General features: G+C 44.6%; 1 protein-coding gene across 1 annotated transcript in view; it reads left to right on the top strand.

Moving 5' to 3' along the window:
• Nucleotides 1-8644, top strand: part of WDR25 (WD repeat domain 25) — a 179184-nt gene extending 170540 nt beyond the window's left edge. Inside the window, exons 5-7 of the mRNA XM_060263015.1 lie at nucleotides 3519-3689; nucleotides 7867-8007; nucleotides 8421-8644. Coding sequence (XP_060118998.1) covers nucleotides 3519-3689; nucleotides 7867-8007; nucleotides 8421-8642 — 534 coding nt within the window. The 3' untranslated portion in view covers nucleotides 8643-8644. The remainder of the gene's footprint in view (nucleotides 1-3518; nucleotides 3690-7866; nucleotides 8008-8420) is intronic.
• Nucleotides 8645-25158: the final 16514 nt, after the last annotated feature.

Raw genomic sequence — 25158 nt, 5'->3', positions numbered from 1 at the left:
GGCTGGAATTAGTCATTACGGGCAACACAGGACTGCCACTGAAAAGAGAAGCCCTGCATCCTCTTCTGCTCCCCCTTTCTCCTTGTAATGTCTGGTAATGTCAGTTGTGTGATGTCACTGCTGAGAGGTTTCTCTGACCCTGTTCATAACCTCTGGTCGCTGCTTGTGGAGTGGAGAAACTCCCATGTGGTGTGATATCCCGGCTGTTCTTAGATCAGGGGTCCCCCCAACCTTTTCTAGCCTGAAGGCACTTTTGGAATTCTGACACAGGGTGGTGGGCAGGGCACAACTGCAAAAAGGCTGCCACAAGAAGTTGAGCCAACCACAAAATGGCTGCTGCAGGAGGCGGAGACAAGGAAGCTGAGGTGCAGGTGAGACAAGGTGATTTTAAAAATACACTGAGAAACTGGAGTGAGCGAGAATAAAACCAACAATTATGGCAGCTGCTGCTGAAACAATGTTATTTCCAATCAGAGCCAGTTTGGTGTAGTGGTTAAGTGTGAGGACTCTTATCTGGGAGAACCGGGTTTGATTCCCCACTCCTCCACTTGCACCTGCTGGAATGGCCTTGGGTCAGCCAAAGCTCTGGCAGAGGTTGTCCTTGAAAGGGCAGCTGCTGTGAGAGCCCTCTCCAGCCCCACCCACCTCACAGGGTGTCTGTTGTGGGGGAGGAAGGTAAAGGAGATTGTGAGCCGCTCTGAGACTCTTAAGAGTGGAGGGCGGGATATAAATCCAATTTCTTCTTCTTCTTCTTCTTCTTCTTCTTCTTCTTCTTCTTCTACAGTGGCCAATCAGTAGCCTTCCTGAGCAAGAGCCCATTGTGGCTCCGCCCACTTTCTAAAAACAATTGCCAAGCATCAGGAAAAGCATTAGTGAGCACCATGGAGTCCCCGGGCATCACGTTGAGGACCCCAGTCTTAGATGTTACTGCGAGAGAAAGGAGACACTTTCTGCTTTGAAGTGTGCCACATCTTTCCCTCGTTCCAGGGCTAGTTTCAGCTCTACTATTCTTGACTCTTTGCTCCTGCTGTTCACAGCGTGCTTCCTCTTAAGACCCCTTTTCTTAAACTGGAGCTCTCAGCAGAATCTTTCATGTGAATATGTCTTACAGCCCCTTTTCCTTGGGTACTTTGTACTTCTAAGTCTGGGTTCAAGTCCTGCTTTCTTCTTCAATAATGGTGCACCCCAAACACAATGACATTAGGTGGGCTGAACAACAATGTGGATTATTATTATTAAAAAGCCACTGTGAGCTTTTCCCCTGGATACCAGGGAGGGAAGTCTGGTTCTCCAAGGGCCAAGGCAAATGTTCCTTATTCTTCAATAGAAGAAGATGATATTGGATTTATACCCCGTCCTTCACTCTGAATCTCAGAGCAGCTTACAATCTCCTTTACTTTCCTCCCCCACAACAGACACCCTGTGAGGTAGTGGGGCTGAGAAAGCTTTCCCATAAGCTGCCCTTTCAAGGACAGCTCTGATATAGCTATGGCTGACCCAAGGCCATTCCAGCAGCTGCAAGTGGAGGGGTGGGGAATCAAACCCAGTTCTCCCAGATAACAGTCTGCACACTTAAACACTACACAGACTGGCTCTCAGGAACATCTTTAGGGCAGGCTATCAGAGGATACCACTACGACATTTTTGTAGGGTGGATCTTAAGACGGAAGTGTGGGTGGGACAGTTTTATATAGGCTGTAGAATGGTGTGGTTTGTTTGTTTGTGTGTGGGTCCTTTCTGCAAAAATGCTTCCCATATTTCAACGATGCTGTTGTTGTTGTTGCTTGTACTTCCCGCCGAGGATAAGCCATAGGCTCACCTGCTTTTCTCTGAAGCAAGCTTGGTTTCTAAGCCGTCGAGAGAAAAAGCAGCCATATAAATATTTTAAGCAAATACATAAAACCCAAGATTCCTAAGAGAATGTGTTGCTAAAGAATAGAGATTGCTAGAATATGAAACTGTAACTCTTGTCTAAAATATGCTTGGTTACAAAACAAGTAATGTTGTCAATGTTTAGTTAAAACCATACACATGCTTTTTAGGCCTTCTGGGTAAGTTGCAGCCTTCCTCTTGAAAGAAATTTGATCGGAGGGAAGTAAGAGTAGTCATGCTGGATCAGTTCCACCCAGCCCAGCATCCAGATGCTAACAGTGGCCTGTTTTAAGACACAGGAAGGCCCACAAGCCGGGCCTGCTGGCAACAGTCTGCATCTGCTGGGCATTCTGGCTTTGAACGTGGCGGTCCCATTTGGCTACCATGGCTAAAAGCCAATGATAGCTAATAGCTAATGAGACACCTGTGCCTCATTGATTTGCCCAACACTCTTTCTTATATGTCTAGCAGTGCCATCATCACATCTTGTGGCTGTGAGTTCCACAAGTCGACTATTCGCGAGATAGCAGCAGACAAAGCCTCTTTAATTTAATTGGCTCACAATGCAGTAGACAAGCTGTTCTGTGAAATCATGGATAGTAAGCCTGCGAGAAGAAGAAGAAGAGGAGATTGGTTTTATACCCCACCCTTCACTCAGAGTCTCAGAGCAGCTTTCAATCTCCTTCCCTGCTTCTTCCCTCAGCAGACACCTGTGAGGTAGGTGGGGCGGAGAGAGTGAAAGAGCAGGGAATCAAACCCAGTTCTCCTAGATAAGAGTCCGTACACTTACCTGCTATACCAAACTGGCTTTTACTTCTTGCTGTACATTGTTAATTCTGTTGTGATTGTTCCAGTACTTAACAAATGGCAAACTCTAGGAATACATTCTCTCTTCATTCACTTCCTTTCCCTTAACTTGAATGGACTTCCTTCAGGCCACTACTACAGCGCTGGCCAAACTACGTAAGAGCCACATAGAATAAATGTCAGATGTTTGAGAGCCACAAGGCATGAATGTCAGATGTTTGAGAAAGAGAACTACAAGGAAGGAAGGAAGGAAAATAGATGGGAGAGGGAGAGGTGGAAAGAAAGCAACTTTAACTTTAAATGTATTTTCCAAGCTACCATCTGGCTTGGCTTGGAGAAGTGATTTAAAGAGAGAAATGCCTTCTCCAAGCCAGCCAGTGGGGATGTGGGGGCTTTGAGAGCCGCACAATATGTGTGAAAGGGCCACATGTGGCTCCCGAGCTGCAGTTTGCCCATCCCTGCACTAGTTCCTCAGTTTGCATTAGGCTAGTCTGAATCTAGATGGAAAGATAACACACAATTAGCCATTAGAAAAATGGCATTTGTTCAGTCATGCACTTCTTCCAACAGGACAGCATTTCCATGTGTGAAAGAAGAGGCAGCAACGTTTGCCATTTCCCTCCCTTCTAACACAGGACTTCCACTTTGTGCTGCCCCTGAGAGTCTGCTGGGTCCCCCTGGAACGAAACTGGGGAGGAAGGGAGGGCTGAGTGAGCTGCTTCTATGAGCAGGGGGAGTGGGGAGGTTCTGCTGCCCAGAGACCATGGAGGGTTGCATTAGCATGGCTGGTTGCTCCGTTGTACATCTTCTCAAATATATTTCATGTTTTTGTGTCATAGGCAATTAAAATGTACAAAGCTGCAGTACAGCAAACCTTGGATATCATGTTCCTTTCTGAAGGAAAAGAATTCCTCACCAGCACAGACGCAGTAAGCCAAGATTCCGCTGACCGTACCATCATTGCTTGGGACTTCCAGACAGGCGCAAAGATCTCCAACCAGATTTTCCATGTAAGATGATTATTTGCTGTTTTTATTGTTAAAACATCTATATCACCTGGTCATCAAAGATTAGCATTCAGTGGCAATTTTTTGTAAGAACTGTAGATGTATTTTTCCAGCGACTGTATCACAGTGCCCTCCCACCCCAAGGAAGAGGCTTATCCATCTCAATCAGAAGTAAATCCCATTGAATGTAAACTATATCGTTACAGCTATATGTGTTTAAGGTTTTATTTACTGATTGCCGTAGAAGATCAAAGTGGTTTATAGAAAACTGAAAAAAATATAATATAAGCTCAAATTGCATCCTCAAATCACACTTCAGAAAAATAACAGGATTGCAGCCTTCATTTCTTAAACTTAAAGGTGGATGCTAGTTTCAGATTGCTGGTTTTGCACCTTGATTTTGAGGTCAACGAGCTGCTTTGAACTGGAATGGAAAGCATGTTTAATAAAGCTTTTGAGTTGTAATAGCAGCTGTGATGGCAGCCAGACTATCTGGAACTTTGGTTGTTCAAAGCGCATTTCTTGTAATGGAGTGTATGCTGGATCACTTCCTGATATATAGATTGCTATACAACAGGGGTGGCGAAACTGGCTTAATGTAAGAGCCACATAAAATGTCAGATGTTTGAGAGCTGCAAGACATGAACATCAGATGTTTGAGAACCACAGGATGGATGGATGGATGGAAGGAAGGAAGGAAGGAAGGAAGGAAGGAAGGAAGGAAGGAAGGAAGGAAGGAAGGAAGGAAGGAAGGAAGGAAGGAAGGAAGGAAGGAAAATAGATGGGGAGGGAAGAAGAGGTAGAAAGAAAGCAGCTTTAAATTCATTCTCCAAACTGCTGGCTGTGCTTGGCTTGGAGAAGTGATTTAAAGAGACAAATGCCTTTTGACGGGGCGGTGGGGGCTTTGAGAGCCACACAATATGTGTGAAAAAGCCACATATGGCTCCCGAGCCACCGTTCAGCCACCCCTACTATACAGCAATGCTGTTTTTTCATACTTTTTGCTAGCTCTTGTGCAGTTTTTACCTACAGCTCTTGGTGCTGAGAGTAGTGTTTGGCATGCTACACCTAGAAGGATCACAATAACTTGTTCCTGCCCCTTGACTATGCAGAAGTGTTTACATATGGATGAAACATGAACCACTTCTTGGATTTCATGCTCTGGCCTTTGGGCACAGCTGAGTCCTAGCTTTCACAGTCTTAACTGTGAATTTCCTGCAGCCTTTGCAGAAAACGGGTGGAGCTGGAACCGTTCTTGATGTTCCCTTCCCTGCAGTGCGTGCGATATGCTGAGCTAAATAGTTTTTTACAGGGCTTTCACACCCCTGATGTAGCCAATCCTCCAAAAGCTTACAGGGCTCTTCTTACAGGGCCTACTGTAAGCTCCAGGATGATTGGCTACATCAGGGTTGTGTGAACTAATATGTAAAGGAGTTCCTGCTACAAAAAAAGCCCTGGTTTTAAAAAACACAGCAAGGAATTTCCGACGTGATTTTCATCAGTTTTAAACAAAGATGGCTGAAATGTTGGGGGGGGGGGGGCGGAGCTCCATGCCAGTTTAGTCTCTTTGAAAAAATGTAAAGAAGGAGGTCAGTTGGTGTCTGTTTATCTCTGAAAAGAACAACCCTGCCCTGGCAGAGAGACGGAGTGGGTGATATAATGGAACTTCTCCATCCCCAACTTCCGTGATTATGCCTTTGTCCAGATCTGCAGATGTACAGTCCTGTGCATAAATTGTGATCGCAGGTTAGTCATTTGCACTTCAAAAGCAGTGTGTGCTTCAGTGAATAAGAAACCGCAGAGCGCTCAGTCTTGATGTATTCAGCAGCTTCAACGAGGATGATTTCTTCGGAGGGGGGGAAAGAGCGTTATTGAATGGGGCAGTTCACTTCTCTCTTCAGAGCTGGCATGAAATTGAGGGTGATTTTTTTTTGGTAAACAATTACAAAAAATTGCCTTCAGTTTCATACATTTCCATTTCTAATCTTTCAGATGGGTGCTTGGGCGCACTCCCAACGCACTGAGAAGGCAGTTTTCACTTTTGAGCCACCATAAACACTATTTACCGAGCCAAGACAACTTGCATTGTTTGCTTTTAGTTCTTTTTGTTGTTGTTGTTCTAAAACATCTGGTTTTTGCCTGGGAGTCATTTGTTCTTCCTCAGCGAGAAGAAATAGCCCAGAATGGATGCCAATGCCACCCGGAGCAAATCTCCTCCCTGACAATATAATGTTTATCTTGACTATCCCTGGTTCAGAATGGTATTTAAATAAACACAGCAGCAAAAGATTTGGTAGAAAATTGCTGGCCAGGAGTCCTGGGATTACAGCAACAGAGAGCCGTTCCCCCGAAGAAAATGGCTGCTTTGGAAGGTGCACTCTGTGACATTATACCCCATCAAACTCCCTCTCTTCCCCAAACCCCGTCCTCATTAGGCCCCACCCTCCAGCTGTTTCCCAAATCAGACCTGGCAACCCTATGGGCACTTCTTACGCCATCTTTAGGCCCTGATCCTCTTTTACGGTATGGCGGTATGGCTGCCAACAGGGAAACCTCTTTTTTGAGATCACTTTATTTATATGCCACTCTTTCTTGAAGCCTTGTGGCAATGTTCATTTAAATGCAAACAATGTAACAATAACTTTTTTTTAAAAGTCAGTAAAATTAGCATACATTGTTAAAGCAACATCAAAACTCATCAAATTACAACAAAAAACCAGCAGAATTCCAAAATGCAGCAATGCAATATCATACTTAAAAGCAGGGGTGGAATTCTAGCAGGAGCTCCTTTGCATATTAGGGCACACATCCCTGATGTAGCCAATCCTCCAAGAAGAAGATGATGATGATTTTGGATTTATATCCTGCTTTATACTCTGAATCTCAGAGTCTCTGAGCAGTCACAATCTCTTCTACCTTCCCCCCCATAACAAACAACCTGTGAGGTAGGTGGGGCTGAGAGTGCTTTCATAGCAGCTGCCCTTTCAAGGACAGCTTCTATGAAAGCTATGGCTGACCCAAGACCATCTCAGCAGGAGCAAGTGGAAAAGTGGGGAATCAAACCCGGTTCTTCCAGATAAGAGTCCGCGCACTTATCCATTACACCAAACTGGCTCTCAAGAGCTTCCGGGGCTCTTTTTTGTAAGCCCTTGGAGGATTGGCTACATCAAGGGGTGTGGCCTAATATGCAAAGGGGCTCCTGCTAGAATTCCACCCCTGCTTAAAAGCTATGAACGGCGGTGGAATTTCAGCACTCTGTGCCACCATGGTCAGGTAAGCAAGTGATGCCTGCACAAGCAACCTCAGCTTCAGTACAGAACTGGTGTGAGCAATAAATACACAGTCTGGGTGACCTACTTGTTTTGGTTCTTGCAATACTGTCCAGGGAGTCAAAAGTAAGTGCTTTATTACTCAAAGAATGATTGTTTATGGAGTGTGCTGCCCCAGGAGGTAGTGGCCACTTGCTTATGGATGTATGTGCTGTTAGGGTGCAGCTGAATTATGGTGACCCCAGCTAGGGGCTGTCTAGGCAAATGAGAAGCAAGGGTGGTTTGCCATTGCCTTCCTCTGCAGAGTGTTCCAGCCAAGTACCAACCTTGCTTAGCTTCTCTGAGATCTGATGTGTATAATCTGTCTTGCCTACTGCCTGACTGCCCTGACCAGGTAGCCTAATCTCATCAGATCTCAGAAGCTAAGCAGGATGGGAGCAGGGGTCATTTTGTAGAAAAATAGGTGGTAGCGCTCATCCAGAGATTGTTATGCAGCTGCACCTACTATTCAATGGACAAGGTAGGTGGGGACTGGAGAGGAAGAGGGGGAACCCTCAGAAAGGTTCAGGAGCGGCACTCCTGTGAGCTCCTGCTGAATTCAAGGCCTGGATGGGAGACCATCAAGGATATCCAGGGTCGCTCTGCAGAGTCAGGTAATGGAAAACCACCTCCGTTCCTCTCTAACCTTGAAAACCCCTTGAGTGCTTGCCATAAGTTGCTTATGATTTGACCGCATGTTCCACCACTGCTGCCTGATTCAACCTTGCCTTGCCTAACCTTGAGGACCACCCGCCCATGACTCGGTCTTGTTGACCCCACCCTTGACCATTATGTCTGAGCTGAGCAGTGGGGATACAACCCAGTTTTATTAAATACACCTTTCTGACACTTTCCCCCCAACCTTCTTCCAGGAGCGCTATACCTGTCCCTGTCTAACGCCTCACCCAAAAGACTCGGTCTTTGTGGCTCAGACAAACGGAAACTATATGGCCTTGTTCTCAAGCCTTCGACCCTACCGAATCAACAAAAGGAAGAGATATGAAGGCCATAAGGTGGGTGATCTGTGGAAACCCTTACAGTGTATAGCATGCTCTTTTATAGTCCTTTTAGCATGCCTGCTTATGCTGTTGATTTATAACAGGGATAAAAATTAATAGACTTCAACCCCGTTCTCTATATTTTAGTCAATTTAGAACGAAATTGAAGCGTGGGCAGAGCTTAAAATAACTGAGAGCATTATTAATTGCTAATAGCCCTCTCTCATATACACTGACTGCCGCTAACAATGTAAAGCCCTTAATGGGACTGCCTTAATAAACACCTGGGGAAGCAATTAGAGCATTATGGCTAAAATTGACATGTTTATTGCACTGCGAAATTCCAGGAGGTTATAGATCATACTAACATTTCCTTAATTAAGTATCTTGCTTTATCAAAACTCTCTTTCATTCTTTCACTCATACAGGTTGAAGGGTTTGCTGTTGGCTGTGAGTTCTCTCCAGATGGAACACTTCTTGCAACCGGGAGTTCGGAGGGCAAAGTGTTTTTCTACAGCTATAGTACAGCTCGAATTGTGCGAACATTGTCTGCGCATGGGTCGGCCTGTGTGAACGCCACTTTTCACCCCGTCATCCCATCGCTTCTTGCTACCTGTGGTTGGGATGGAGAGATCAAGATATGGCAGTAATGTTGTACAGTGCAAACTCTCTAGCTAGCTTGTTGGCTTTCTAGCTTTTTTAAATTCTGTGTTGTGAAACTAGATGCGGCTTGCATTTAGGTGAGGGCAAGAGCATTTAATTTTCTAGCTACCTCATAAGAGGACAAAATTTGCTTGGCTCCTTTACTCTTCTTGGTCCCCATGTCCACGGAGTGGTGGCTTCTTTGCAGCTGTCTCCTCCCACTTCCTGTTGTAGCCAATTGGAATGTGGCTACTTTGTAATCCTAAAGACTGTCCAGTTGATGATTCACCTGCTACAGAACGCACAAGATCTTGAACTGGAAGAGAAGAAATGTCCTTTGATAAGTCCTCTGGCAGCCCAGAAGCCTGTTGAGTTGGACTAAATCCACACTATAGCTTTAATCTTTTTTACCTCTTTTCTGCTAAAGGTCCTGCAATAGTTTTCATCAGGTCTGAGTGTTTGGTTGATGCATCAGGTCTGAGTGTTTGGTTGATAACGATTGATGCATCCATAGAGGTTTTGTCCAGTGCACAATAATGCTATCAGAACCCGATCTTCAAATCACTGCGTTGGATCCCACGGATCCAAAGACAGCAACATCCCCCAGGCCAAAGAGCCTTTCTTTGACTCAAGAGAATGGAGTGCCATTGTTAGTTGAACAGTCTTGTGGGATCCAACCCGTTGTGTTTCTCATTATTTAGGGGAAAGCTCAAACTGAAAGGAAAGTTATACCATTTTAATTTGGAGGGGCTTTCTACAAAGAGGTTTAGAAATATCTGATTTCTTTCTTTCTTTCTTTCTTTCTTTCTTTCTTTCTTTCTTTCTTTCTTTCTTTCTTTCTTTCTTTCTTTCTTTCTTTCTTTCTTTCTTTCTTTCTTTCTTTCTTTCTTTCTTTCTTTCTTTCTTCTCCATTTTGGACTGACTCCGTACAAGCACAGAAATGGCAGGGTTTGGTTTCCATCTACTGTTAATATATTTACAGTGTTTCATTACCTTTGGGGGATTGTAGGGAATGAAGGCATCAAGGCTCAGATGACAACATTTAAGTTTTAATTCCATGTGTAGTTACTCTGGGCAAGCTGGCAATGATTTGCCTTAGATGGCAGTCATGAACTCTGACATTACCGTCTTGTGCTAGAGAAAATGGATTTGTACAAAAATTTCCTGCATAAGTGAAAGGTGTTCATGTTTACATATTAAAGATGTACAAAGAAAAGAACCCTAATAAGCCAAATGAATGCTGGTTTCACTGTTGGGTTTTCAGAGTCCCTTGTCAAATGTTAACTGCCAGGCCTGTTGACGTGTTTTAATTTTTATTTATTAGATTTGACTCTGGGGATTTTATTTTGACTTTAATATTCCTGTACAAATCACCAAAAAGTATTCCAGGCAGCTTAAAATCAGAAAGACACTACAATACAATTGCACAATAAAGTTTATCATCTCACTTCCAAACAAGCAATTAAAGCAAAACCTTAAATCAGTATCAAACCATCCTGTGATTATCAAAGATTTCATGTTTTCACGGCTGGTAACATCATTAGGGTTTGTAGAATCTTTCGGGATCAAGTGCCGTGTTCTACTGGAGAAAGTTTTCCTTCCAGACGTTTCGTTCTCAGCTGCGGAGAACATCCTCAGTGGCGTTGCAGCTGGAGCAGGCGCTCAGACCTTCTTGGCTGCTGTGCATTGAGTGGGAAACCCTAATCATCCTGTGATTACCTATCAGTCACTATTTCAAAGTCTGGCTGGAGATATATATATATATATATATATATATATATATATATATATATATATATATATATATATATATATATATATATATATATATATATATATATACACACATAAAGCTGGTGTGATTTCCAAGTTGTGGGTACCACTCTGGAGAAGGCCGTGCTCACCTCCAGCATAAATAATGGTGATTAGAACTCTGATCATCATCTGTTTCTGAAAGGTTACCAGTTTCTTCTGACATCTTGGATCAGGCTTGCCATGTATGTCCATTACCTCATTTATTTATTCAAAACCCTTTTTTCATCCTGTGCTCAGCTGAAAACTTGCAAGTTGACTAATTACAATAATAAACTATAAAGACCTGCAAAAATAATCAGTAAACCATTGCATTAAACTCTGAAAATCACACTGGTTGACTTACAGTCGACGTGTGCAGTATCAAGTGATAACTTGTATGGTTGAATCAGCTGACTTTATTGTCACCAGGTGCTCATCCAGAGCGAGTTGCATGCTTATATTTTTGAACAAGCACCAGTAGGGTGCAGTGGTTAGCATGCTGAAATACTACCCTGAGACCTGGGTTCAAATCCACACTCAGCAGAGCTTATTGGTTGACTCTGGGTACGAATTGGCTCATGAACATTGGCTGGTTTGTGGTTTGCAAACCAAAGTTTGTGAACTGAAGATCCACCATGAACTTCTAGAAATGTTAAGGCAGTTCGTGCTGGTTCATGAAGAGCAGAAAGCAGGGGTTTAAATGGCTCTGAGCCATTCAGTGAAATCAGAAACTCAGAAGGGATCCAAGCCAAAGTGCCAGCCACTTGGTAGTCTGAGTGAGCTCCAACATTACATTTCCCATTGGGACCAAGGTTTGGGAGACCCAGGTTCAAATCCCCACTGTCATGGAAGATTGCAGGGTGACTTGGGGCCAGTCACACACTTATAGCCTAACCTATTTCCAGGGCTTTTTTTTGTAGAAAAAGCCCAGCAGGAACTTATTTGCATATTAGACAACACCCCCTGATCTCACCATTGTTTCACATAGGTCTTTTTTGTGGGAAAAGCCCATCAGGAACTTATTTGCATATTAGACCACACCCCCTGACACCAAGCCAGCTGGAACTGCATTCCTGTGTGTCCCTGCTCAAAAAAAGCCCTGCCTATTTCACAGGGTTGTTGTGAGGATAAAATTGAGGAGAAGACAGTGGTGTAAGCCGCTGTGGGTCCCATTGTGGGAATGACAGGATATAAATTAAGTAAATTAATAAATATTTGTATGTGAAATCAGAACTGCTGCCTAATATAATTTTTTAAAAAAACTTTCCCCTTCCCTTTTTAAGAGGATATCTTAAAATGACACAGTACTTTGTAAGTGCCAATGTCTTGATTCTTCCGTGTTTTCTGTTAAACTGCAGCTGGTTTAATTATCCCTGGATAAACAGTAACATTTTATTATTTATGTTAATGGGTATTTCATATAAATTGAGTCAAGTTGTTTTGAATTAATAATATTGTAATAAATTACTTTGTTCTTCATGGACAATTTCAGCAAGCCAGCCATTTTATCCCATATATTTTTAGCAAATCAAGACCCCTTGTTCTAGGAGTCAGTATTTTCTCTCCAATTTGAAATGTACACTAAGACAGGTACAAGAACTGGCTACAATGGCAATAAGCAACCATGTTTGATCTTGACAAGACCCACTGCTCATTAGGCATGAACCCCTGTTAATGACCATTGTTTCTGTGGCTCAATTCACACATTTCCTTGGATACGTAGGTGTTAAATACTCAGATTAGAGTGATTACTGAAGAAAGAGGGGCCTGTAAAGATGTCAGGCATCTTGAACCAGGATCTTTCAAGTGATGGCTTGAAAGATATTGACCTATACCACACTGCTGCTGCCACCACCACCAGCAGTACTTCAGAGTTTGCTGAACCATAGCGCAACTACACCAGGTAGAGAAAAGGTTCTGTCTGGTCCAATAAACCTGGCACTTCATTATGAGCAAATAATTGCTGTCTTGAGACACCCATCTGCTATTGACTTGACCTATTGCTTCTCTCCGGTCCAGACAAGGACTTCATTCCATCCATGTTTAGAACAGTCCACTGAAGCAAGAGAGGCTCCTTACGATAGAAATTAATTTGATCCAGATAATAATTTGTATAGAACTTTAATAAAAAAGCTTCAGACTTCCTCTCCTTCACTTTTTTGTCTGATAATCTGCTGTGCCAAACATCTAGCAGCGGGCTTTAAATTAATTTGGTAGCTCCGTATATTTGAAGCTTTCAGATTCCTGATATTTGAAAATCCATTGAAATACACAACCAGTTATTTGAGCTCCCCTGCGGAACGATGGTGTCGATACAATCTTTTATTTTAAAACCCTCATTTTATAACGGTGTCCCACTGAGCTTTGAGAGAGAGCCTGGTGAGCAAGTGAAAGCAAGCTACTTACCTCTCACAATGGAGCTTGCAGTTAGGGGGGAAACTAGCAGTGGGACAGGAGAGCGGAAACTAGATCTATGTCGGTTCTTGCCTCCTTATTCTCTAATCACTGCTGCCACTCTTTTTTCTTTTCTTTTCATTTTTGTTAAACTTGCAAGGCATCAGCCGTCAATGGAGAGGATCTAGAAACTGGCTACTCTGTGCAGAAATTTCGCAGGCACTGTCTCCAGACTTTAAAATTGCATTTCCCAGCGTTGACGAAGATTCCACGTTTGAAATGGGTGGAAATCTGGATGCTCGTAGCCACCACCTTTTGAAGCATCTTTGTCATTTTCTTGTTATGGACAGTTCTGATTCCTAACATGCCTCACTTGAAAACTGTTACCATAACATTGTATATTGCTGCTTGATTTATGCTATTTTCTAATTGCTGTTTGGATACATTTAATCATGTTGCGATTGAAAGTTTTAATCAGTACAAGAGACAAGTTCGGTCAATTACAAATTATTTCATTGTGGTCATTTATACGTTGTCTTACACAATGTTTTTGTTGATTCTTCTATAACTCTTTTGTAGTCCCAGGGGTTTTTTTTTTAAGCAGGAACGCACAGGAAAACAGTTTGGGCTGGCTTGGTGTCAGGGGGTGTGGCCTAATATGCAAATGAGTTCCTTCTGGGCTTTTGTAGAAAAAGCCCTGCATAGTCCCACATAATAGTTGCTGAAACACTAGCTGACAAGGAAAATTTAAATTTACTAATTCCATGTTGGTCTGCAGTAGGAGAGAAAGAAGTCCAGTCCAGTAGCATCTTAAAGACCAACGAGATTTCCTGGGTCTAAGCTTGACTCTCAAGAACTCATGCCCTTGAAATCTCATTGTTATTTTTTTCTCCAGCTCAGTTATTAGACTGCTGGGTGTGGCATGGATGCCACATGGAGGGAGAGAAAGGGCACGTTGGGTACCACCAATGCCAGACACCTCCTGTGATTTTTTTTTAAACTTTGGAAGGAATTGACCTTTTTTGAAGATGATGAAGATATTGGATTTATACCCTGCCCTTCACTCTGAGTTCTCACAGAAGTTACTCTTTTCAAGGACAGCTCTGCGAGAACTATGGCTGACCCAAGGCCATTCCAGCAGCTTCAAGTGGAGGAATGGGGAAGTAAACCTGGTTCTCCCAGATAAATCCACACACTTAACCACTACACCAAACTGGCACCAAACTGAGGTTTTACCCATTCAAAAAAGTTGTTTTATGTAAAACAATGGACAGTATCAGATGGGAACTCCTGTATATACTCTCCAACGATACATTAATTGATTAAATGGTGGGAGATCATTCGTGCATTTACTGAATGATGGCAGATTTACAAGAGAACCCTGCAAAAATTATGGCAGGGCCCATAAGAAACCCACACAAAGGAAGTGTCTGAGCCTCCCTAAGCAGGGAGAAAGAGCTAGCAACCTCTAACAGGAGGCGGTGGTGGCAGCTACAAGCATAGCCAGCTTTAAGAGGGGATTGGATAAAAATATGGAGCAGAAGTCCATCAGTGGCTATTAGTCACAGTGTATATATATATATGTGTGTGTGTGTGTGTGTGTGTGTATGTATATGTGTGTGTGTATACACACACACATACACACATATATTGGCCACTGTGTGACACAGAGTGTTGGACTGGATGGGCCATTGGCCTGATCCAACATGGCTTCTCTTATGTTCTTATGACTGGGAGTCTACAACTATCTCCTCTGGCCTTCCCCCCCCCCCCCCCTTGGGTGCCACCCTAAGAATGCAGACTCCCAGAGCCAGGGGTGGCATGTGTGCAGATGGGACAATCCCAGGAGGGACCCTTCAGCCATGTGTCCCAAGTAATGGGGGCATTGCGTAGTGCAGGGGTGGCCAACGGTAGCTCTCCAGATGTTTTTTGCTTACAACTCCCATCAGCCATTGGCCATGCTGGCTGGGGCTGATGGGAGTTGTAGGCAAAAAAACATCTGGAAAGCTACTGTTGGCCACTCCTGGCGTAGTGGTGTCCTTGTTTGGGGATTGGACAGTGGCAGATCAAAACCTCCAAAAGCAGGGGAATCCCTACTGGGACATGGGGAGGCAGCCTGGCTCTTTCTGGTTGCTGGTGATGCCAGGGCTGGTGGTCAAGGCCTGTCTTGTGCCATTTCCTCTTGGTGTGCATCTGGTTTCATTTAATTGATTTTTTCAATTTATACCCCACCCTATCTTGCAAGCAGGCTCTGGGCGGCTTACAATATTAAAAACCTTGCAGAAACAGTGGTTGTCTCAGTAGTTAGAGAATCCTCACTCTGACTGAGTGCTGATTGGCCCATTGCTGGGTAAAAGCTGGAATCTGCCTTTTGGCCTCCATACATCTCCTGGGGACCATAACCACAACTCCAATTTGCCCCATGAGTGTCCCCTTCCCAGTAAACTGGGTGTGTGGAAAAGCCTTGGTTAGACATGTTACCTGTTCCTACCATGGTATCTGCAGTCTCCTGGTCTGGCAATAGGGAAATTAGCTGCAGGCAGGGAATGGAACCCCCATTTGCGTGGACTTCCTGGAGTATGTTGACTCCATGACTCCTGCCACTCATGTCGCAGGCTTCCCATTCTTCTTATGTTCCTCCTGTGGGTAGGGGTGGCATGCCACAAGCAGGCCAGTAGCCATATTGGTAGGCACTGGTGGGCTACAGCTGCGTGTGCCATCCATGTGGATGTCAGTGGGGCACCGTTGGGTAGGGCCAAGGTCACTAACAACTCTAGTGTGCTTATTCTGTGGTCTGGGTCATGTGGAAGGGTGTGTGCGATGGGCGGCAGCACCACTACTGTGGTGGTATAGCTGTGCTATGGATAGGATGGGACTACCCCTTACTTGTTGATTCTTATTTACCTGCCGTGAAATCTTGTTTTACTACAATAGGTTAAACAATAACCCCCTGACTGAAGAAAATCAGGGAATAATAATAAGAGAAGAGATTGGATTTATACCCCACCCTTTACTACCTGAAGGAGTCTCAGAGTGGCTTATAATCGCCTTTCCCTTCCTTTCCCGTCCCCCTCCCCTCCCCACAACAGACACCCTGTGAGGTAGGTGGAGCTGAGAGAGCTCTGACAGAAATTGCTCTTGAGCTTTGTGAGAACTTGTGATTGACTCAAGGTCATATCAGCAGGTGCATGTGGAGGAGTGGGGAATCAAACCCAGTTCTCCCAAATAAGAGTCCGCGCACTTAACCGCTACTCCAAACTAGAGACATGGCAAGTCACTTGAAACTGAGTGCCTTAATTTTTCCATAACTGTTTTCTGTGTTGCTCTGACACTGAGCCCTCTATGTCTGTGAAATCAATTGCTATTCTATAAAAGCATTTAGAGACAGTTGTCTGAGGAATGATGAGTCGTTGCTCCGGTAATACTCTCCTTCTAAAAATAACTTGTCTTCACAACTGAAGAACATACATCCAGACCAGCGCTTGTGATTTCTACCTTCTTCCATTTGTTTAAAAAACTTGTGTTTTGAAGTTCTCGTACAGGAGCATATGTTGTGAGAGTTGAGTCACTAATGTTTACAAAGCACTCGAGAGCTTCTATTGAAAACCCAACTAAGTATTATTTATTCATCTCTCTTATTTACAAAGCTATAATTGAATATTTCCTTGGAATTCAAATGTTTAAAAGAGCTTAACTTCTCCTGACCGCAATTTTTTTTCTCTTTTGTATGTTCTGCTGCTTTACAATTGCCTTGAAGTCTGAAGTAATTATGAGGCCATTACAGTACAAAATAGGAACTATTTCAGTGGGGGGGATAACTCTCAGAACTGAAGCATCGTTAACATTAAGTGTCAAGAAGACATACAATGATCCAAGGATAAAGGCATGCAAAGAGCCATGCTGGATCAGACCAGTGGTCCATTTAGTCCTGCAACCTGTTTCACATAGTGGCCAACCATTTACTGGGGGGGGGGGATCCAACAAACAGCATAAAGGCCAAGGCCTTCCACTGGTGTTGCCTCCTATCACTGGTATTCAGAGGTTTGTTGCCTCTGTATATGGAAGTTACTGTTAGTCACCATGGTTAGTGGCCATTGATGGACTTCTTCTCCATGAATCTCTTTGAAGAAGAAGAAGACTGCAGATTTATATCCCGCCCTTCTCTCTGAATCAGAGACTCAGAGGAGCTTACAATCTCCTATATCTTCTTCCCCCACAACAGACACCCTGTGAGGTGGGTGGGGCTGAGAGAACTCCCACAGCAGCTGCCCTTTCAAGGACAATCTCTGCCAGAGCTATGGCTAGCCCAAGGCCATTCCAGCAGGTGCAAGTGGAGGAGTGGGGAATCAAACCCGGTTCTCCCAGATAAGAGTCTGCACACTTAACCACTACACCAAACTGGCTCCCAATCAACCCATTTCCAGGCAACTTTGCCTTTGGGCTATCGTCCCCCCTCCTTGACATGCGTTGCTAGGGATGGTTATAACAACTCCACAGTGTATCTCAGTTGACTGCCCAAAACTGAACTATAAAAAATTGCCTTGGTGGACGGCACCCAAGTCCATCTCACCTACAGTGCTGTTTCCATCTACAAGCAGCCAGATGCCTCTTGGTTCTTGTGTGTAAAATGCTGTCAACTCAAAGTTGACTTATGGAGCCCCCAGCAAGGCACTTCCAAGTAGGGATGCCAACCTCCATGTGGGACATGGGGATCCCTGGGAATTATGGCTCATCTCCAGTCTACAGAGAGTCTGACTCTGTATTTTAAAAATACATTTGTTTTTATTTCATTTGTCATGCTATTCTTTTATATACTGTACATTTGTTCCCTTTGGGAGCAATGCCTCTATGCTTCTCTTCCCCAGAAAGCTCAACGGGTCACCTGGTCTCTGGACCGTCTGGACCAGGGGTGGCCAATGGCTGGGGCTGATGGGAGTTGTAGGCAAAAAACATCTGGAGAGCCACTGTTCCCCACCCCTGGTCTGGACCATGTTATCCTAGATGGCAGTTGAAGTAAGGTGAGATTCTTATCTTCTACAATGAACTGTCCTTTATGATTTGGCTTGCCAGTTTGGCGCCCGCAGGTGGAAGCAAAGGATCCCCGAATTTCATGAGATCTTGCCCACCACTGGCCAGCTGCTCAGCAGATGAAGCCACACCCCCAACAGCCATGGAACATCCCTGGCATTATGACATCACTTCCACGTAATGTCAACACATTGGGGACATCACGCATGGTAACATTGCTCCGCCCACTCCTGGAAAGCTTGCACTCCCCGCCAGCGCCAGATAAGAACCTGGCAACCCTATTTTCTAGTGTTTTCTGAAAGCAGGCAGGGCCCAGTGGGGCTGGCCATTGGAGATCAGATTGGCTTTGCAGCTTTTTAAAAGCAATGCTTTGGCAACAGCTGCTGCCACCACAGCACAAGGACCTTCACTGAGTAACTGTTCGTCCGCTGTAAGCAAGAAAATATTTTAAATAATAGGTCCATTTTTAAAAGGCCTCAGAGCTTCTACCTGAAATGTTGAAGAGTTACTGTGGATGCCTGCCTCCTGCGGTAACCATTTTGTGTCTGTGCCCATCACCCTATGTCAGAATTCCAAAGATGCCTGCGGGCAGAAACAAATTGGGGATCCCTGGCCTGAATGGCTAAGATGCCACTTAGAAGAGTTTCTGGCAGTGGCTCCTTTTCTTCGGGCACTACACTAGTCCACATACAGTGCTCTGCAGCCCTCCAGGAGTCAGCAGTCCTAAGGGGTGTGGCCAGCACTTTTATGTAGAAGAAGCCCAGCTGGGATTCATTTGCATATTAGGCCACACCCCCTGATGCCACTATTGTTCCACACAGGGCTTTTATGTAGAAGCTCAGCTGGGATTCATTTGCATATTAGGCCACACCCCCTGATGCCACTATTGTTCCACACGGCTTTTATGTAGAAGCTCTGCCGGGATTCATCTGCATATTAGGCCACACACCCTGGTGCCACTATTGTTTCACACAGGGCTTTTATGTAGAAGCTCAGCTGGGATTCATTTGCATATTAGGCCACACCCCTGATGCCACTATTGTTTCACACAGGGCTTTTATGTAGAAGCCCAGCTTGGATTCATTTGCATATTAGGCCACACCCCCTGGTGCCAAGCCAGCTGGAACTGTGTTCCTGCTCAAAAAAAGCCCTGGGTGTGGCCTTCTGTCATGTCTCCATTGCTTCCATAGTTCATGCCTGGTGCAAGCTGTGGCATTTGTACTCTTCATGGTTATCAAAACCCTTCCAAGGAACTCAGCACGCACATGGGAGATGTAGCGTGTTGCACCAGGCGGGACCCCTCATCTGCATCAGAGTCGATAGACCTTCAGAAGCTTTGAACTATTTTGCTAAAATATGATACTGAGTCTCTAGTGTCCAAATGGAATATCTTATAATTACTGTCTTGTTTGCTCTGAATGCAAAATGTGTTATTGAATGTGTGTGTTTGGATTCTGGAACGGTCCTGGTAACACCTGTTGCCAGTTGTAGTAATTACAGCATGAGGAGACTGTGTTTCATTGTGGAAACAGCAAGTGCTAATGACACCAACATAGCAGTATCCTTCTGGGCTCAAAGCCTTGAAAGATAATATGTGTGTTTGGGTTACCTTTTCCATACCAAACAGGGAGAGTATTGCTGAGGATGAGTGGGAATGAAAACAACAGATGGGTTCACTTGGCACCTAGGCAAGGGCTGGAGGTTTTGAAATTAATGGTGCTATTCACAGCCCCAACAGAAGTGTCATCTTCATCTTGGAGGGTGTTAGGCCAAAGCAACGGAAACTAAATGCCTCAATATCTTGGAAACGACAATGTGAAACTTTCTGGGTGGGCAGCTGGAGGAAGTAAGGATCATTTTCTGAAGTGTGCTTTCCATCCACTTTCCTGGATTTTGAAATCTTCCCCAATGGCTTTGTCTGCAGAGTCCAGTTTCTGAAGGTCCATCAGTTCACACTGGGGGGCGGGGGAACCACTGCCAGCTACACACGATTGCCAACTCTTGTACATGGCATCTGTATATAGAGGAAGTTCTTCAATGTATTCTCCCTGGCCATGAAGAGGAATGTGTGAAAAGCAATGCTTCCAATTGCAGGGACAGATCCAATGCATGTACACTTCCTCCACGCTCGTGTGTAGGTGTGGCATGGGACCACTGTGCTTGTGCCTGCTCCCAATCTACACACATTGCTTCAGTGTTTGTATGGGTTGTGTGTAGAGGACCAAAATGTGTGAATTCACGATAACATAAAGGACTGGTCCCTGAATTCACACATAAAGGGAAGGATAGGGCTGCTGTGGGCCTTCCTGGTAGCTACTTTTACCTTCAGACTCCAGCGTTATGCAGAATCTTTTCTCATGCTAGGTTCACTGCTCTCCCTTCAGTGATTTCAACAGGGAGATTTAACTATAGCTTTTGCTAACAGACTATGTCCTTGTGCAGGTGGGTCCACTGAAGCTGTGTCTCACATGTTATTAGAATGCGGTTATTATGTTAATATTCGGCACAGCATTGTATCGTAAATCCTTGATAACGTCTTAGAGCTTCCTGATTCATATAAACTGCTGTATCTATCAAACAACAAAGATGGGAACAGAACTGATGCTGTGGCAAAGTTTTTGCAGACTGCTGTTCTTATACGCAGTCATGGATTATAATTTTCATTTGTATCAGACAGACTGACTTTTGAATTATTTTTGTACAGATTTTAGACCCTTTTAGAAGGTTCTTTTGTCTTGACTCATATTGGCATCTTTTATTTATTTGCATTTATTTATTTATTTCATTTGTACCCTGCCCTCCCCGTCAAAGGCAGGCTCAGGGCGGCTCACAGATTAGGGGTCAAGGGATCAGATTTGCATGACCAGACAAGATAAAATGGCAATATGGAAATAAAAATAGTTAGTAAAAACATCAACAGCTGCTAGCATAATCGTTTCAGACAGCAGTTACAGTTCAATGATGGTAAATAGCAAGTTGGTCGATAGTAGGTGTATGCATATGTGCGTACATCTATTTTTTCCCCCCTTCCTCTCTTTATCTCTCCTTTAATGCCAATAAAGGTAACCGAACTGGATAGGTCTGCAGTTAGTAAGATATACATTAGTGTGCATGCATGACAGAATAGTTGCTAATTGCAGTAATTGAGAGCAGCATTTCAGCACTCTAAGACTACGGTCTGTGCTGGTCATCTGCCTGTGTATCAGAATCAGGGTTTGAATTCTGCAGGAGTTCACAGGAGCACAGTTTCTGAAACTCCAGCCAGAGTCTGCATGCAGTGGGGAGTTCTCTCCATGCTGCACACAGACCCCAGGGCATATGCAAATGAGATATGCTACTGAGCTTCTGCACCTTTTTTCCTACCAAATGACACCTAAGGTACTTCTTCCACCCACGCTTTCTGTACATTCTTGCTTTAAAAGAATTAACATGTTAAAAAATAGAATCTGCTACAAGTTAATCAGGGGTTTTCCTTGATCAAATGATTTTAATTTATATAACCAATAGAATAGTTCGTCACCAAACCCGTAATTTTTAGATCTTAATCTCTGGCTTTGTCATGACATTCATTCTGCTAAACAGTTCTTCCGATGTACGTTCTTCCAACTAGCTTGTTTCTCCTTTAGGAATGACTCTCCCCTGTCTTTGATTACAACCATTTCAGTTAAGGTTGTCTCTCTTCATCACAGTGGGGGGATTCGGGGGGGCATTCCGGGGGGCAGGTGAAACGTTACATGCGACATCCTGATGCAGTGACATCACTCAGAAGTGATGTCACTATGTTGGTGCCGTTAGAGGAGAAGTTCTGGTTTGGGGGCAAAACTCTATGGCAGTTTGCCTTCAAAGCCATGGAGTTTGCCCCCAAACCAGAACATAGTGTATGACATCCCTGGCTTGATGACGTCACCCAGAAGTGGTGTTATCACCTCAGGGATGTTGCATGGCAATGTAACTGTTGGGAGTGAGGTTTCCCCTGCCAGCCAGCTGGCCAGTGGTGGGCCAAAGCCGCCCAAAGTGGAGGAACCTCTGCCAGGGCCATAATATCAGTCCTCAGGGAATGGAGTTTTCCAGTTTCTGTGAGGAAACGTCCAGTCATTGTGGGCAAAATTGTAAATGAACTCGAATCTTAAAGCCATTGTTTGGTGAGGCACTGCCTTCCACATCCTCCACCTGAAGGTCTGTATTTGTTCGAAGAGATAAAAGTAAACTGGCATGTGTATTAATAAAAGCTTATTAAAAACACAATAAAAACAATTATATAAACCACAGTTTAAAAACTCCAATTAGGACTGCCAACAGTAGAAGCTAAATCAATCAGAATGCAGTCCTAAATACAACTGTCTTCTACTGTCGGAAGGTTGAAGAAGAATATATTGGATTTATATCCCACCCTATACTCTGAATCTCAGAGTCTCAGAGTAGTCACAATCTCCTTTACCTTCCCCCCCAACAGACACCCTGTGAGGTAGGTAGGGCTGAGAGAGCTCTTACAGCAGCTGCCCTTTCAAGGACAACTCCTATGAGAGCTATGGCTAACCCAAGGCCATTCCAGCAGCTGCAAGTGGAGGAGTGGGGAATCAAACCCGGTTCTCCCAGATAAGAGTGCACGCACTTAACCACTACACCAAATGAGGGGTAGGCCTACTTCTTTGGGGAGGTAGTTCCATCACTGTGGGGCAACCACAGAAAAGGCCCTCTCTCATATACCCAATTGGTGGGACAGTCAGGAGAGCCAGTTTGATGGAGTGGTTAAGTGTGTGGAATCTTATCTGGGAGAACCAGGTTTGATTCCCCGCTCCTTTGCATGCACCTGCTGAGTGACCTTGGGTCAGTCATAACTCTCTCAGAGCTGTTCTGCTCAAGAGCAGTTCTTGGAGAGCTCTCTCAGCCCCACCTACCTCCCAGAGTGTCTGTTGTGGGAAGGGAAAGGAGATTGTGAGGTGCTCTGAGACTTCTTTGGGTAGGGAAGGTTGGGGTATAAATCCAGTCCCTTCTTCCTCTTCCCTGTGATCTGTGTTCCTAGACAGTTCTTCAGATACCCCAAGCTCAAGCCATGGGGAAGAAGAGGAGGAGGAGGAGGAGGAGATTGGATTTATACCCTACCCTTCACTTGGAGTCTCAGAGTGGCTTACAATCTCCTTTCCCTTCCCCACAACAGACACCCTGTGAGGTAAGTGGGGTTGAGAGCTCTGGCAGAAACTGCTCTTGAGAGGAACAGCTTCTGTAGAGTTTTAAAGGACAAAGCCAACTCCTTGAATTGGGCTCAGGAGCAGATCAGGAGCCAGCATAATTGCTGTTGTATTGGGGACATATGCTCCCTATAGCTGATCCCAACCAACAGCCCAGCCGAAGCATTCTGCACTACTGCAGCTTCCAAACACTCTCCAAGGGCAGTCCCACATCATTTAAAGATCAGGGCAAGTACTGACCCAAATGTCTAATTATAGTCAGCAGCTATTATCAAGCACTGGGACATGACAATGAGGGGAGGAGGAGGACCCAATCAACCAAGTTCAGTACAATAACCCATAAGTTCTTAGCTAAGGAAACAATTATTTTTTACTGCCAGTGAAAACTTCAAAGCAAACCAAGTAAGGTTGCCAATCCTCAGTTGGGGGCAGGGAATTCCCTGGTTTGAAAGTCATTCCCCCAGTTCAGGGTTATCAGAAAGCAGGGGGGAGGGCACTTCATTCTACCCTGTGGAGACGGCTCCCTGTGTCAAGCATGCAGCCCGGGGGCTGAATCAGGCCCTCCGATGGCTCCTATCAGCTCCCAGAGCAATTGGCTGTCATCTTCTCCCACTCTTGCTTCCTTCTGCATAATAGCTTGCTTTGCAAGGCTTGCTCAATCACACAGGAACTACAGAGCAAAGTCTCTATTTTCTCCCTTGGGGAGGGGGGGGGGAGGCACAGCTTCCTTTGTCAGGTTCTCTCAATTGCACAGCACAGCTACTGAGCCAAGTCTCCCTTCTATTGGCTGAGGCTCCTCCCCCTCCTGGTCCCCTGGGGAAGGAAGGAAAAAGCCAGAGCTTCCTTTGCCCAGTTCCCTGGATCCCATGGGAGAGATATAAAGAAAGCATTTTTATGACCAATGAGTGTTGTTTTAAGCATGTTTTTAAGGTTTTTTTAAAATCTTCAATTGTGTTTGTGTCATCAAAGATTTCAGGTTTTCACGGCTGGTAACATCATTAGGGTTTGTAGAATCTTTCGGGCTTAAGTGCCATGTTCTACTGGAGAAAGTTTTTCTTCCAGACGTTTCGTTCTCAGCTGCGGAGAACATCCTCAGTGGCGTTGCACAGCAGCCAAGAAGGTCAGAGCGCCTGCTCCGGCTGCAACGCCACTGAGGATGTTCTCCGCAGCCGAGAACAAAACATCTGGAAGAAAAACTTTCTCCAGTAGAACATGGCACTTGAGCCCGAAAGATTCTACAAACCCTAATGTGTTTGTGTCCTTTATAAAGTTTATATATCTGCTACCTAATCTTGAATAGGTACACATATGGCTTGGCATGGCTCGGCCCAACAAGGTCTCATTTATGTCAGATCCAGCCCTCATAACAAATGAGTTTGACACCCCTGCTATAGGGTATAATGGAGAATCTATCTGTGGGTATCTGGGGGAGGCGCTGTTTTTTGAGGTAAAGGCACCAAACTTTCAGAATAGCATCTGGTGCCTCTCCACATGAAATGAGAGGCTGCACATGGATGAGAGGTTGCACATGATGCTGGGCGAAATGGCAGCACTATTCCTCCACATGGGCAGCCAACGTGTGAGCAAAGTGTGAGCCTATCTATACCCTCCCTATCTTGTCATCCTTTGAGGCAACTATTTAAAAGAACACAGAGCAAGAGGGGAAAAGAAGAGGCATGACTCTGAAAAAGTCTCTAATTATTTGTTTATGTAGATATTCAGACCTGGATCTCTTCACAGTGGGAACCCATAGTGGTTTGCATTGTTTGCCTGTCCTCTATTATACCCTCCTGGCAACAACTCTGTAAGGTATGCTAGAGAGGGGAGGGGGGAGAGAGAGAGAGACCTAAGGTCACCCAGCAAGTGTAGATGGCAGAGCTTAGATTCAACCCTGGATTGTCCAGTTCCTAGTCCGGCACTTTAGCCACTACAAATTAATCAGAAGCCACTTTAAAAAGATAACCCTCTTCCCATCTGACAGCTTTTAACTGAAGAAGGCAAGCATCAGACCAGGGACCTTTGTATGTGTAAAGCTTCTCCGCGCTCCCCTAAGTTGTTGCTCATTCCTATGTGTTCATTTAAGTGCATGCAGATCGAGAGTTTTCTGGGTTTCAGACTG

This window comes from Heteronotia binoei, chromosome 21 (assembly GCF_032191835.1).
Source record: "Heteronotia binoei isolate CCM8104 ecotype False Entrance Well chromosome 21, APGP_CSIRO_Hbin_v1, whole genome shotgun sequence".
In the NCBI taxonomy this organism is placed as follows: Eukaryota; Metazoa; Chordata; class Lepidosauria; order Squamata; family Gekkonidae; genus Heteronotia; species Heteronotia binoei.
Note: the sequence above shows the minus strand (reverse complement) of the source record. Positions and strands in the feature narration are given on the sequence as shown.